This window comes from Pristiophorus japonicus, unplaced genomic scaffold (assembly GCF_044704955.1).
Source record: "Pristiophorus japonicus isolate sPriJap1 unplaced genomic scaffold, sPriJap1.hap1 HAP1_SCAFFOLD_208, whole genome shotgun sequence".
Lineage (NCBI taxonomy): Eukaryota > Metazoa > Chordata > Chondrichthyes > Pristiophoridae > Pristiophorus > Pristiophorus japonicus.
The window spans coordinates 267,501-280,684 of NW_027251778.1; the positions used below are offsets into that span (position 1 = coordinate 267,501).

Consider the following 13,184-nt stretch of genomic DNA (forward strand, 5'->3'; position numbering starts at 1 on the left):
TTATCTCTCTCTATCTCTCTCTCTACCTCTCTCTCTATCTCTCTCTCTCTGTCTGTCTGTCCATCTCTCTGTCTCTCTCTCTCTCACTTTCTCATTTCTATCTCTCTCTCCTCATGTGCTCCGTCTCATCCTACAGTGATGCGTAGATTGTCGCTTGGTGTATCTCTCTCTCTCTCTGTCTCATTCTCTCTCTGTCTCTGCCTCGCTCTCTCTGTCCGTCCCGCTGTCTCACTCCCTCTCTCACTCCCTCTCTCGCTCTCTCCGTTTCGCTCTGTCTCTCTGTCTATCTCGCCCCCTCTCTTCCTCACCCTCTCTCCCCTCCTCTGCCGCTTCATGGTGGGTGTTTCTAAGTAATTTCCCCTTGGGTTTATCTCTATCTCTAACTCTCTCTCTTTTTCGGTTTTACAGATGTGGGGGCCGTGCTGATCCAACAGACCCCCGCTTTCATATCCAATTCCCTGGACACTCCGGTTAGCATCGAGTGCCTTTACACAGAAGCAACAGCTGGCTCCTATTTCTACTGGTACCGGTGGCATCCTGACCGGGAGCCACAGAACCTTTTCTATTCCTACGCTGGAACGGTCACTCCCTCCGGTGAGGTGGACGGATTCACCGCCAGGAGTCCCGACAACACCCACTTCTACCTGGAGACCTCTGGCCTGCGGACGGATCAGGCGGCCATGTATTACTGCGCCTGGAGTCTGCACAGTGACTCAGGGAGATGGAGGGGCTCGACACAAACCTCACCATGGCAGGAAACACCTGTGGATGGTGAACCCTCTCGCGTTTATTCTGCAGAGCGAATGTGTTTTTGAAAAGCAGAGGCGGTTTAGAATAAAAGTGAGAGATTAAGTGTAGAGGCGCTGGAGTAGGGGTGAAGTCACACTAACAGGGATAACACCAGAATTGAGAGGTTCAAACTATCAGGAAATGCTGAACAGGCTGGGACTGTTGTGTCCAGACAATAGACGGCTGAGGGGTGAACCTGTCAGAGGTCTTTACAGATTAACAATGTGTTTTTTAGCATAGGGCGTAGAGAAGCAAGATAGAAAGATAGGAAGATAGAAAGAAAGGAAGATAGGAAGATTAAAATAAAGGAAGAGAGAAAGAAAGACAGAAGGAAAGAAGGAAAGAAGGTTAGCAGGAAAAGATGCAGAAAGGGCGATAGAAAAAATAAAGAAAGATAGAAAAGCAGAACGAAACTATATAAAAAAGAACGAATTTTTAGAAAGTTGGAATGCAAGAAACTACTTTTTAAAACACTGACAGTGTGATTTCTTTCTCCACAGGGACATTAGAGGGCGCTCTAGATGATGAAACACACCAATGCCCAGCACATGGTTCACAATAGGAACACAGGAACAGGAGGAGGCCCATTCAGTCCCTCGAGCCTTTTACACAGGAACAGGAGGAGGCCCATTCAGCCCCTCGAGCCTGTTACACAGGAACAGGAGGAGCCCATTCAGCCCAGCTAATCTGTTACACTGGAACAGGTGGAAGACATTCAGCCCCTCTAGCCTATGACCAAGGAACGTGAGGAGGCCATTCTTTCCATCTAGCCTGTTACATAGGGATATAAATAGACCATTCAGCCTCTCGAGCCTCTTCCCTTATTCAATCAGATCATGGCTGCTCTGTCTCTGAACTCCATCCACCCGCCTTGGTTCAGTATCCCTTAATACCCTTGCCCAACACAATTGTATCATACTCAGTCTTAAAACGTTCAACTGATTGCCAGCCTCAATAGACTTCTGGGGCGAGTTATTACCAGATTAGTCCTACCCCTTGTCTGAAGAATCGCTTCCTGAATGACCCAAAGCTGTCCACTTGATCGGCCGGCTATCCACCCCTGGAATCACTCTCTCCCTCCACCACTGGCGCACCGTGGCTGCAGTGTGCACCGTCTACAAGATGCACTGCAGCAACTCCCCAAGACTTCTTCTGCAGCACCTCCCACACCCGTGACCTCAACCGCCGAGAAGGTCAAGGGCAGCAGGCGCATGGGAACACCTCCACCTCCACGTTCCCCTCCGAGTCACACCCCATCCTGACTTGGAAATATATCGGCCGTTCCTTCATCGTCGCTGGCTCACAATCCTGGAACTGCCTCCCTAACAGTACTGTGGGAGCACCTTCACCACACGGACTGCAGCGGTTCAAGAAGGCGGCTCACCGCTACATTCTCAAGGGGCACTTAGAGATTGGCAATAAATGCTGGGCCTTGCTAGCGACGCTCAGATCCCAGGAATGAATAAAGTAAATGATGACGACCTTAATGAGAACCAGGGATACAACCAACCAAACCTGTTTCCTCACTCGCCCCACCCACCAACAGTCAGACACATATAATCAAACCCGGATACCGCCCGTAAACAGTTCAATTTTCACACTCCGTTCTACCAGGGTGTCTGAACATGGTGTCATACTGAAGGTGACGAGTTGTAAAGGAAGACTACTTCTCGTGATGCCATATCCGGCTGCCAGTTTTATGTTCTGTTGCCTGAGGTTGGTCAAATACCAGATTCAGCCCTCAGCTGGCAAGATGATCTTACACCTTATCCTCGCAACTCTCTTTCTATGTACGTATTCTCCGTTTCTGAGACACAACCGCTCAAATTGTATTTGCATTTTCCTTCACTTCAAACTTCCTGTCAATCTGGATTGGAAAACAATATCACACGGTGGATAGTCTTTTCATACCTTAGCATTTTATTCATTATTGTTCAAACTGTGCGTTTTAAAATTGTAATTCAGCAGAATATCGATCTGAATAATTGTGAATAAGGAAGGTTTGAGTGAATAGGCATTACGCATATTTTCGTAAATCTAACACAGAGTGAACTTTTTACTCGTAATTTTTCCCGAATTCCAAGCACTTTTGTTGTATGATAGAATTCGCTCTATGCGTCTATCTCTCTATCTCTCTATCTATCTATCTGTCAATCTATCTATCGATCTATCTCTCCATCTATCTATCTATCTATCTATCTATCTATCTATCTATCTATCTATCTATCTATCTATCTATCTATCTATCTATCTATCTATCTATCTGTCTATCTATCTATCTATCTATCTATCTATCTATCTATCTACCGATCTATCTATTGCTCTCTATCTCTTTCAATCTATCTATCTCTCTCTCTGACTTTCTCTCTATCTGTCTGTCTATCCGTCTATCTATCTATCTATCTATCTATCTATCTATCTATCTATCTATCTATCTATCTATCTATCTTTCTATCTATCTATATCTTACTCTCTATCTATCTATCTAACCATAGCTCCCTCTGTCTAGTTACCTTATGTTACATGCTGTACTGTGACCGTTCCCTTATTTCCCAAGGTGAAATATTAGCAGAGGTGATACACCAGTGGCCGAGTCTGGTGGTGGTGAATAGAGGCGAACCAGCAGAATTACACTTTTACCAGAACGACAGCAGTAAGACCTTCATGCGGTGATATCGGCAGTATGCTGGTCACAGCCTGGACCTGATCGGCTATTCTCGCACTGCCATTCCGGCCACTCCCGAAGAAAGCTTCGAGAAGCAGGTGGAGATTTTAAGGCCCGAGCAGAAAAGATGCTCGCTGAGGATCTTCAAGGTTACGGCTGCGGTTACGGCGGTATATTACTGTGCGACCAGTGAGCACAGCGCCGCAGACTGCGCTCCCACCCTCACATAAACCTGCAGAGTGAAGGAACATGACTTACTGACACACAAGAGCCCTGACACTGGCCAATGACTGCCGGCTTCACCCGCTACTGGCACTTGGTGCCCCGCCGCTCCTTTCATGTTTAACCCGGGCAGAATGGCAGGAAATTACACACAGCGCGAAGGAATGAGAGACAGAAGGAATTAAAGAAAGGACGAAAGAAAGGGAAGAGCATTGATCGAAAGAAAGAAAGAGCGATAGATGAAAAGAAAGAAAGCAAGAGAGAGGGGGAGAGAAAGACAGAATGAAAGTAAGAAAAAATGAAAAAAGAGAGAGAGAGAGAGAAAGAGAGAAAGAAGGAAAGAAACAGGGAAAGATGGCTAGAAAGAAAGAAGGAGAATAGGTTTGAAGGAAAAAAAGATAGATGGAAAGAAAGGAAATAACAAAGAAAAAAAGAAACAATGAAAGAATGAAAGAAGGAATGAAGTAATGAAAAAAAATTGATTAAGAAGAAAACAGAAACAAACTGGAAATAGGGAATGTTAGACTGAAAGAAGTGTGGAAGGAAAGAGAGAATGAAAGAAAGAAGGGAAACAAAGAGTGAATGAAAGAAAGAGAGAGTGAAATAAACAGAGAAAGAAAGAATGAAAGAAAGAAGGAAAGACAGAAATATGGAAAAAGAGAAAGACGGATTGAGGACTGAAAGTAAGAACGAAAGAAAGAGAGAATGAAAGAAAGAGCTCTCTTTTCCTGATTAGATACAGAGTAAAGCCCATAAATTACAGGTTACATACAGAGTAAAGCCTCCGTGTTATTGTGGGTTTAAGGAACACAGACTCCACCATCAAAGGGAGGAGACAGTGCGCCGATAGCCCAGAGTCCCCATTAGCCCCGCCCCGGAAATGACCAGCCCCGATGAGTGAGCCAATGAACTGGTGAAGAGAGATTTGCCCCGCCCACACGCACATTGAATATTGGAGAGCAGGGGGTCAGTAAATGCCACAGTGCCCAGAACTGTGAGATATTTAGAGGTTGCACACCATGAACCCCCAGATCTCCCTCCCCACCAGAGATGTCTGTGTTCTAGGTGTTGTGTTGCTGGTGTTAACGGATAAGGTGGAGCTGTGTTGTGAGATCTCAGCGATCCTCACTTTAATATCCCCGTGTGTCCCTTCATACTACGGCTGGTCTAAATTCTCTCCCCCTCGGTTTCTAGTGTGTTCTCTGTCTGTCTGTCTACCTCTCTCTGTCTGTCTGTCTCCCTCTCTCTGTCTCCCAATCCCACACTCTCTCTCTGTCTTAATGCCTGATTTTCCATTTATATTTCGCTTGTCTCTCATTCTCTCTCTCTCTATCTCTCTCTCTCTCTCTCTGTCCCTCTCACTTTCTCATTTCTATCGCTCTCTCCTCATGTGCTCCTTCTCATCCTCCGGTGATGTGTAGATTGTCGCTCGGTTTTATCTCTTTCTGTATCTCATTATCTCACTGACTTTGCCTCTCTCTCTGGCTTTCCCGCTCTCTCACTCACCCGCTCATTCCCTCTCCGTCTCGCTCTGCCACTCTGCCTCTTTCGCGCCCTCTCTCCCTCACTCTCTCTCCACTCCTCTGCCCCTTCATGTCTGGTGTTTTTGTGTTATTTCGTCCTGGGTTTATCTCTATCTCTAACTCTCTCTCTTTCTCCAATTTACAGATGTGAGAGCCGTGCTGATCCAACAGACCCCTGCTTCCATATCCAATTCCCCGGGCACTCCAGTTAGCATCGAGTATCTTTGCACAGAAGCAGAAGCTAGCTCCACTTTTACTTGGTGCCGGTGGCATCCTGACCGGGAGCCTCAGAATCTTTTCTATTACTACGCTGGAACGGTCACTCACTCCAGTGAGGTGGACGGATTCACCGCCAGGAGACCCAGCAACACCCACTTCTACCTGGAGACCTCCGGCCTGCGGGCGGATTAGTCGGCCGTGTATTACTATGCCTGGAGTCTGCACAGTGACTCAGGGAGTTGGAGGGGCTCGACACAAACCTCACTATGGCAACATACACCTGTGAGAGATAAATCTGTCTCTGTCTGTGTATCTGTTTGTATGTCTATTTACCCATTTATCTATCAGTCTATCTCTCTAGCTGCCTGTCTGCCTGTCTCTCTTTCTGCCTATCTATCTGTCTTTCTGTTTGTCTCTCTGTCTGTCGATCTGTCTGTCATATTGTTCGTCTGTCTGTCTTTCTCACTGCCTGGTTCACTGTCTGTCTGGCTGTCTATCTGCCTATCTATCTTACTGTCTGTCTGTCTATCTATCTATCTGTCTGTCATTCTGTCATACTGTTTGTCTGTCTGTTGTTCTCACTGTATGTATCCCTGTCTGGCTATCTATCTTTCTATCTGTCGGACGGTCTGCCTATCACTCTGTCTGTCTATCTGTCTCTCTGTCTGTCGATCTGTCTGTCTGTCTGTCTATCTGTCTATCTGTCTATCTGTCTGACTGTCTGTCTCTTTGTTTATCTATCTGTCTGTGTGTCTCTCTCTCTATCTGTCTGTCTGTGTGACTCTCTCTCTATCTGTTTGTCTGTGTGACTCTCTGTACACTATATCTGCAGTTAGCCCCGCTCGTGGATGGGACGAGCATATAACAGCATTGTCAGCAGGAGGCAGCAGAGATCACATTTTGTTCCTCTCGAGATGGAGAGATGGAAATAAAGAATAAACCGTCGCTCGAAATAAAATAAATTTCATTGGATGAAAGAAAGATAACATTTGAAGTAGCACAATGAAAAATGAAAGGACGCTATCAGGAATACAAGGGAGGGGAATGTAACAAAAAAGGATCAAATGAAGTAAAGAAAGTAAAAAAGAGAAAACGGAAATGAATGTGCGAAGCCGAATGAAAAATGGAGTGAATTAATTATAAGCAAGAAATAAAGACAGAAATAACATCAACTGACAGGAGAGGGGAATAATGATAAATAATGAAAGGGAGAGAAAGTTGGAAGAAACATTGAGAGTTTGATTCGATGGAAGGGAAAAGGATTTAGAGAAAGAATAACAGAAATAAATCAATGAAAAAAGAAAGATATTACGAAACACCGACAGAGAAGGGAAAAACGGGCAGAAAGAAAGAAAGCAGGAAAGAGGGAAGGTTGGAAATAAAAAGAGAAAGTAAAAAGGAAAGAGAAAGGGAGAGGTTAGAGAGAAAGAAGGAAAGATGGAAAGCAGAAAATAAAGAGAAATAAAACAAGATAGAAATAAGGAAAGAAAGAGAGAATTAATGCATGGAAGAAAAAAGGATAGAAAGAATAAATTAAAGAAATGAAGAAATTAAGAAAGAAGGATAGAAGGAAAGAACGATAGAAAAAGATAGAAAGTGTAAATGGAGGAAAGAGGTTTAGAAAGAGAGAGTGAAACCAAAAAACGAAAGGACGAGTGAGAGATAAAGAAGGAAGATAGAAGAATAGAAAGAGATATTGAAAGAAGAAAATAAATAAAGAGAGAAAAAAGAAAAAAAGAGACTGAAAGAAAGAAAAACATGAAAAAAATGAAAGAAAGTGGGAGGCTCAAATGAATGAACAAAAGAAGGAAAGAAAGAGAGAATGAAAGAAGTAAAGAAATAGAGAAAGAAAAAATAATAAAAGAGAGCCTGAAAGAAAGAAGAAAATAAAGAAAGAAGGAAAAAAGGAAATAAAGAAAGCGAGAAAGTGCAAATGAAAAAAAGAGAGAAAGTCAGAATGCGAGAATGAAGGGAAGAAGGAGCGGCTGAAATAAATAAGGAAAGCGAATGATAGAAAGAAGGAAAGAAAGAGCGAAGGTTAGAAAGAACGGCAAAGCAAAGGAAGACCTGTCTTTTAATGATTACACTCAGAGTAAAGTCCACGCCTGGGGATAAATCTCTCTCTTACTGGTTAGATACAGAGTTAAAATCTTTCATTCCCTGATTAAACCCTGAGAGTGAGTCAGACACACAATATAATTCCCTTTTCACCATCACTGCCCTCTCAGGTGAAGAGTCCGTGGAGCACTCTTTAACCGGAGTCCACTTTAGCCCCGCCCCGGGAATGACCAGTCCCGATGAAGGAGCCAATGAACTGGTGAAGAGAGATTGGCCCCTCCCACCCGCACATTGAACATTGGAGAGCAGCAGGTCAGTAAATGCCACAGTCCCAGAACTGTGAGATATTCAGAGGTTGCAAACCATGAACCCGCAGATCTCCCTCCCCACAGAGATGCCTATGTCCCAGCTCTGGTTTGTGTTGCTGGTGTTAACGGGTAAGGTGGAGCTGGGCTGTGAGATCTCAGTCATCCTCACTTTAATTTCCCCGTGTGTCCCTTCACAGCGCGAGCTGGTCTAGATTCTCTCCCCCTCGGTTTATAGTGTGTTCTCTGTCTCTATCTCTTTCCCTCTCTCTGTCTCCGTCACTCTGTCTCCCACGTCTCCATCTCTGTCTTTCTCTGTCACTGTCTCTCTCTGCCTCTGTGTGTCACTGTCTCTATCTGTCTGTCTGTTCCTCTCTGTCTCTCTGACTGTCTGTCTCTGTCTCTCTGTCTCTCTGTCTCTCTTTCTGCCTCTGTCTCTCTGTGTCTCTTTCTGCCTCTTTCTCTGTCTCTCTCTCTCTCTCTCTCTCTCCCTCTGTCTCATTTCTATCGCTCTCTATTCATGTGTAATTCTCATCCTCCGGTAATGTGTAGATTGTCGCTCGGTTTATCTTTCTCTGTATCTCATTCTCTCTCTTTCTTTGCCTCGCTCTCTCTCTCTCTCTCTGTCCATTCCGCTGACTCACTCCCTCCATCTCTCGCTCTCTCCATCTCGCTCTGTCTCTCTGTCTCTCTCGCCCGCTCCCTCCCTCACTCTCTCTACCCTCCCCTGCCACTTCATGGCGGGTGTTTTTATGCAATTTCTCCCTGGGTTTATCTCGATCTCTAACTCTCTCTCTTTCTCGGATTTACGCATGTGGGGGCCGTGCTGATCCAACAGACCCCCGCTGCAGTATTCAATTCCCCGGGTACTCCGGTTAGCATTGAGTGCCTTTACACAGAAGCAACAGCTTGCTCATATTTCTACTGGTACCGGTGGCATCCTGACCGGGAACCTCAGAACCTTTTCTATTCTTACGCTGGAACGGTCACTCCCTCCAGTGAAATGGACGTATTCACCGCCAGGAGCACTGACAACACCCACTTCTTCCGGGAGACCTCCGGCCTGCGGGCAGATCAGGCGGACGTGTATTACTGCACCCGGAGTCTGCACAATGACTCAGGGAGATGGAGGGCTCGACACAAACCACACCATGGCAGCAAACACCTGTGGATGGTGAGCGCTGTGACATTTATTCTGCAGAGCGAACATAAGAACATAAGAACATAAGAATTAGGAACAGGAGTAGGCCATCTAGCCCCTCGGGCCTGCTCTGCCATTCAGCAAGATCATGGCTGACCTGCCCGTGGACTCAGCTCCACTTACCCGCCCGCTCCCCATAACCCTTAATTTCCTTATTGGTTAAAAATCTATGTATCTTTGACTTGAATACATTCAATGAGCTAGCCTCAACTGCTTCCTTGGGCAGAGAATTCCACAGATTCAAAATCCTCTAGGAGAAGAAATTCCTTCTCAACTCGGTTTTAAATTGGCTCCCCCCGTATTTTGAGGCTGTGCCCCCTAGTTCTAGTCTCCCCGACCAGTGGAAACAACCTCTCTGCCTCTATCTTGTCTTTCCCTTTCATTATTTTAAATGTTTCTATAAGATCACCCCTCATCCTTCTGAACTCCAACGAGTAAAGACCAAGTCTACTCAATCTATCATCATAAGGTAACCCCCTCATCTCCGGAATCAGCCGAGTGAATCGTCTCTGTACCCCCTCCAAAGCTAGTATATCCTTCCTTAAGTAAGGTGATCAAAACTGCACGCAGTATTCCAGGTGCGGCCTCACCAATACCCTATACAGTTGCAGAAGGAGCTCCCTGCTTTTGTACTCCATTGTACACATTTTGTACACATGATATTAACAAGCAGAGACGGGTTAGAGTTAAAGTGAGAGATTAGGTGTAGAGGCACTGGAGAAGGTGCAAAAGAAGATTAACAGGGATAACACCAGAATTGAGAGGTTCAAACTATCAGGAAAAGCTGAACAGGCTGGGGCTGTTGTGTCCAGAAAAGAGAAGACTGAGGGGTGAACCTGTCAGAGGTCTTTACAGATTAACAATGTATTTTATAGGCTGGAGGTCGAGAAGCTGAATAGAAAGATAGGAAGATAGAAAGAAAGGAAGATAGGAAGAATAAAAGAAAGAAAGGAAGAGCGAAAGAAAGGAAAATAGGAAGAATAAAATTAAGAAAGCAAGAGAGAAAAGAAGACAGAAGGAAAGAATGAAAGAATGTAAGTAAGAAAAATAGGTGGGAAGAAAGATAGAGAAATTAAACAAAGATAGAAAGGCATAATGATAATGGAAATAATAACGAATTTTTAGAAAGTTACGAATGTAAGCAAAGTATTTGCTGAAACACTGAAAATGTGTTTTCTTTATCCACACGGACAGAAGAGGGCGCTCTAGACCATGAAATACACATGTGCCCAGAAAACGGTTCACAATCGGAAAACTGGAACAGGAGGAGGCCCATTCTGCCCCTAGAACCTGTGAGACAGGAACAGGAGGCCCATTCAGACCCTCGAGCCTGTTACACAGGAACAGGAGGCCCATTCTGCCCCTAAAGCCTGTTACACATGAACAGGAGGAGGCCCATTCAGCCCCTCGCGGCTGTTACACATGAACAAGAGAAGGCCCATTCACCCCGTCGTGTGTATTCTATACAGGAACAGGAGGAGGCCCATTCAGCTATTCAAGACTGTTACACAGCAACAGGAGGAGGCTCATTCAACCCCTCTAGCCTGTTACACAGGAATACGATGCCATTCAACCCATCGAAACTGTGACATAGGAACAGGAGGAGGCCTAACAAGCACCTTGATCCTGTTACATCGGAACAGGAGATCCATTCAACCCCTCGAATTTGTTACACAGGAGCAAGAAGAGGCACATTCCGTCCCTCGACCCTGTTACACATGAACAGGAGGCAGCCCATTCAGACGATTGAGCCTGTCACACAGGAACAGGAGGAGGCCAGGAATCCCTTCGAGACATTTACACAGGAACAGCAGGCCATTCAGCCACTCGAGCACCGTAAACCGTAACAGGAGGCACATTCAGCCCCTCGAGCCAGTTACACAGCAACAAATGGAGGCCATTCAGCCACTCTAATCTTTTAGATAGAAACAGGAAGCCCACTCAGCACCTCGAGCACGTTACATAGGAACAGAAGGGTCATTCAGCCCCTCGAGCCTGTTACACACGGACAGGTGGAGGGTATTCAGCCCCTCGACCTGTTACACAGGAACAGAAGGCGGTCCATTCAGCCCCTCGAGCATGTGACACAGGAACAGGAGGAGGACAATTTAGCCCCTTGAGCCTGTTACACAGGAACAGGACGCCCATTCAGCCCGTCAAACCTTTTACACAGTAACGGGAGGCCTATCTGACCCTTGTGCCTGAAACACAGGGACAGCAGAAGGCCCATTCAGCGCCTTGAACCTGTTATACAGGAACAGGAGGAGGCCCATTCAGCCACGCTAGCCGGTTACACAGGAACTGGAGGAGGCTCATTCAGCCCCTCGAACCTGCTGCCCCAATCTGTTATTACATGGCCGATCAATATTTCACTCATTTGCCCCATATCACGCGGCACCCATACCCGAACAAAACTCTGTCTTGAAACCTGCAATTGACCCAAGATGTCAACAGCTTTTGGAGGAGAGAGTTCCATATTACCACTACTCTTCGTGTGAAGAAGTGGTTTCTGATGCAATGCCTGAACGGCCTGGCTCTAATTTTAGGTTTCTGTACCTTCCTTCTGGTGTCATCGACTGGAGGAAATCGATTCTCTCTATCTACCATATCAACCCCTTTAATGCTTTAAGAACCTCAATCAGCTCACCGCCGAATCTCCTATAGTCAATGTAATACAAGCCACTTTGATGCAACCTGTCCACTTCATTTAACCCACCGGCCCTGCGGCCATTCTGCTGAATCTGTGTTGAAGCCCATGCAAGTCTAACCCAGAGGTGCGATGCCCAGAACTGAAGACAGTTCTCCAGATGGATTCTGACTGAGGCTGTGTGCAACTGAAGCATCAAATCTTTCTCTATGTATTCCAGCTCCCTTCCCCCGCAACTATCCGCTCATTGGTAGTGAGTTGTGGACATGGTCTTCGAAATCCCTTTGCTCCTCCACAGTTAACTTGCACTTCCCATCTGCTCCAATCAAAGGCCAATCAGAGAGGGAGGGGAGGAGCTGACAATCAGGGAGGGAGGGACTTTGTCTTTCAATCACAGGTAGGATCCTTGTCTGGAAATCAGGGAGGGAGGGGATTGGTTTGTGAGTCAGAGAGAGTGGCGTTGTCTGTCATTCAGAGGGAGGGGCTTTATCTGCCAATCAGAGAGGGAGGGGCTTTTTTTTGTCTATCAGAGGGAGGGGATGGATGGTCCAAACTGCATCAGTTCCTCACATTCTTCATATTTTCCTCAATGATTTGAAAAGAGCGGATTTGGCTCCTCACAGACTCCCCGCTCCTGTTCTTGCTCATTTCGTTATTGAGCGAAATCTTCAAGTCAAAGATTTATCAGTTAGTGGGTCCGATATTCTTGTTTCAGTGTAAGGAACTTTTACAATTTAAGTCTTGTTCGTAAGATCTTCATTCTTTCATTCTTTCTTTCTTTCTTTCTTTCTTTCTTTCTTACTTTCTTACTTTCTTCCTTTCTTTCTTTCTTTCTTTCTTTCTTTCTTTTTTCATTCTTTCTTTCTTTCTTTGTTTCTTTCTTTCTTTTTTCTTTCTTTCTTTCTTTCTTTCTTTCTTTCTTTCTTTCTTTCTTTCTTTCTTTCTTTCTTTCTTTCTTTCCTTGTTTTCTTCTTTCTTTCTTTCTCTCTATCCCATTCCCCAGATTATCCCTATTTACTGACCAGCTCCTCTCCCTGTCTCTTTCCCAGGCTCACAGTCTATCCGCCAAACTCCGGCCGCTGTCTCTACATTTCCCGGGGAAGAAGTGGAATTGAAATGCACTGTGGAGGGAGCAAGCACCCCTTACATGTACTGGTACAGACAGGACCCGGGGAAGGAGCTACAGTCCATGTTTATCTCTGCGAGCACCAATTTCGTGGATCCAGAGGGGACGGTGGACAGTTTTACTGCCAAGCGACCGAATGACAAGGAGTTTAACCTGAAGTCCTCCGGCTTGCGGGCGCATTAGTTGGCTGTGTATTACTGCACCTGGAGTCTGCACAGTGATTCAGGGAGATGGAGGGGCTCGACACAAACCCCACCATGGCAGGAAACACCATGGATTAGGAAAAGGGGAGGTGCAACGAGACCTGGGTGTCATGGTACATCAGTCATTGAAGGTTGGCATGCAGGTGCAGCAGGCGGTTAAGAAAGCAAATGGCATGTTGGCCTTCATAGCGGGGGGATTTGAGTACAGGGGCAGGGAGGTGTTGCT

The 13,184-nt window shown here is 45.7% G+C and overlaps 1 gene segment (V, D, J or C); it reads left to right on the forward strand.

Moving 5' to 3' along the window:
• Positions 1-7,840: 7,840 nt before the first annotated feature.
• LOC139244971 (T cell receptor beta variable 30-like) lies at positions 7,841-12,938 on the forward strand. The segment is given in 2 exon segments: positions 7,841-7,913; positions 12,679-12,938. Coding segments are annotated over 2 exon segments (333 nt in total).
• Positions 12,939-13,184: the final 246 nt, after the last annotated feature.